The sequence below is a fragment of the Sinocyclocheilus rhinocerous genome, unplaced genomic scaffold (genome assembly GCF_001515625.1).
Source record: "Sinocyclocheilus rhinocerous isolate Xijiao unplaced genomic scaffold, SAMN03320098_v1.1 scaffold203, whole genome shotgun sequence".
Taxonomy (NCBI): Eukaryota; Metazoa; Chordata; class Actinopteri; order Cypriniformes; family Cyprinidae; genus Sinocyclocheilus; species Sinocyclocheilus rhinocerous.
In genome coordinates this window covers 1,207,900-1,210,162 of record NW_015644353.1, presented here as the reverse complement: position 1 = coordinate 1,210,162, position 2,263 = coordinate 1,207,900, and the positions used below count along the sequence as shown (strand labels likewise).

The window sequence follows — 2,263 nt, the reverse complement described above, 5'->3', positions numbered from 1 at the left end:
ATGACTGCTTTTGTGCTCCACGGTCACAAATATGCTTGATATCTAAATGTTTGATTTCCACATTGGAATCAATAAGAATCGGAAATGATAAAATTCAAACGATACCCAACCCTAGTAACGCATATTTGAGAGATGATTGTAAGATCACATTTTAGCGCAAGGTTTTATAAGTGAGGCCCCAGAAGAGGAAGAGAGGCGTCAGACGTGCTGTGCTTTGGCTTTGTCTTTGTTGCGTGTGTTTCTGGTGTCCATGCGGCTGATGTGGATCGCTGTGGGCTGAGTCTGTGATGTGGGGGGGTAATAGTGTCCGATGACCTCGCTGTACGCCGGCGGAGCGGCGCTGATGAGCGGACCGTCGAACACGGTGCGGTTGGGCGGCGCTCGGACCGACTCGCGGTTGAGCTCCAGCTGTTGCTCCGGGTCCCGCAGCTGAAGGGAACAGGGGCCCTGGTACGGCGGAGGCTCCTCTCCGTCTGACAGAGAGATGGTGGGGGGGAGGTCGATGATGGCGTGAGGAAGGTACGGGAACGTGGGCTGGAAGCGCGGCAGACGCTCACGCTGAAGATACGACGGCACACGGTCCGGAGCGTAAACCTGCGGGAGACAGAGACAAGAGTCAAACAGGATCCTGAGCAGTGTTGTAGTAGCAGTACTTTATTTATCCCCTTGGGGAAATTCTGTTTGAGTGGGTTTCAACATGCGTTTCACGTAAACGACAGAAAGACATTACGACATACCAACGAAAACACAAAATGTGTGACTCTGCAGCACAAAAGCAGTCATAAGTAGCACAGGTATATTTGTAGCAACAGACAACAATACATAGTACATTTTTCTTGTATGCCAAAAATCATTGGAAACTAAAATGCATGTTTATAGTGTTTACAATGTTTGTAAATGTCTTATTTACTGTATTTTACATTAATTTTGAATGCAATAATAAAATGTGACTTATGCAACTTTTTTTTTCTTTCAACAATTTAAATTTTGACCTCTATAGTCAGGTGTGAGTTATTTTCTGGAAATAAACAGTCATCTCTGGATGAGAGTAAGAACAGTATCCAGCACTAAGTTATGCACATAAATGCAGTTATTGATTAAATAAATCATACTTCACTCATGGCACTAGAAGAGCTGGGACCATCAGAGGACCACAGACTGCCCTCCTGCGAAAAATCAGGAAAAACAGAGAGAAAAACACATTACAATTATGCAGGACAAACCAAGAAACTGGGCTGACATTAGTTTTTCATTTGTTTTAGTCACTTTAAAATTGAGTTGAGCTAGTTTTCTCTCTTTCTGCTCACATAATACAAGGATTTCAGCTTAATTCAGTAAGTCATGTTCACTGATTTTCACTGATCATTTGATTACTTTAGATTCTTATATTTATATAAGGATGTGAAATACACAATATATGTTTACATTTATTTTATTTTTTTTATCATTTATATATATATATATACAGTTAATCTAGAAGAGATTCTGAAAGCATCATTTCTCAGCATGAATGCTGGTCGCCTCTCACACATTTGGCTCCGTTTCAATCATGATTCATTTATGATAACATGAATCATAATGTGTTCGATCATGAGTCATGACATACTGCAGCATGTCATATTGTGAGGAAGTTGATCTACATCCACTAGGTGTCAGGATTTCTTTAGTGAGTCTCTTGAGCAGCTGGAAGTTACAGTTCAACTGCTAAATTATCTAGATTAATAGACACACGCAAACATGAGCAAAAGTCAGAATTATGGGATGATTAATCACACACACACTCACACACACACTCACACTCACACAGGTTTGTTTTTGTGAAAAGTGGGGAGACTCCATAGGCGTAATGGTTTTTCTACTGTACAGACCGTATATTCTATTGCCCTACACCAACCCTACCCCTAAACCTACCCCTCACAGGAAACTTTGTGCTATTTCAGATTTTCAATACACTCCATTCTGTTTTATTTATAAGCGTTTTGAAAAGTGGGGACATGGGGTAATGTCCTGAAAAGTCACCTTCTCCTTGTAATACCTGTCATACCCTTGTCATTATACAAATGTATGTCCTCATTTGTCACAAAAACGCGCGCACACACACACACACACACTCACACTAGCGTCGTGAGTCAATGATAATATGACCAAGCTGAACCTAAAATTAGAACAGTTACTCCACTGTGATGCGACGCCTGGAGTGAGACAGACATCAGCGTGTGTGAATGAAGCCGTCATGGACCGTGTGTGTGTGTGTGTGTGTGTG

The 2,263-nt window shown here is 41.7% G+C and overlaps 1 protein-coding gene across 1 annotated transcript; it reads right to left on the bottom strand.

Annotated features, from left to right (window-relative positions):
• On the bottom strand, positions 1–1,162 carry LOC107758200 (protein TMEPAI-like). Its single transcript, XM_016575877.1, has 2 exons — positions 1,113–1,162; positions 1–594 (listed from the first exon to the last, which is right to left on the bottom strand). Exons 1-2 carry the CDS (start codon positions 1,119–1,121, stop codon positions 199–201), a joined length of 405 nt encoding a protein of 134 aa, XP_016431363.1. The 5' UTR covers positions 1,122–1,162; the 3' UTR covers positions 1–198.
• Between the last annotated feature and the right edge of the window lie 1,101 nt (positions 1,163–2,263).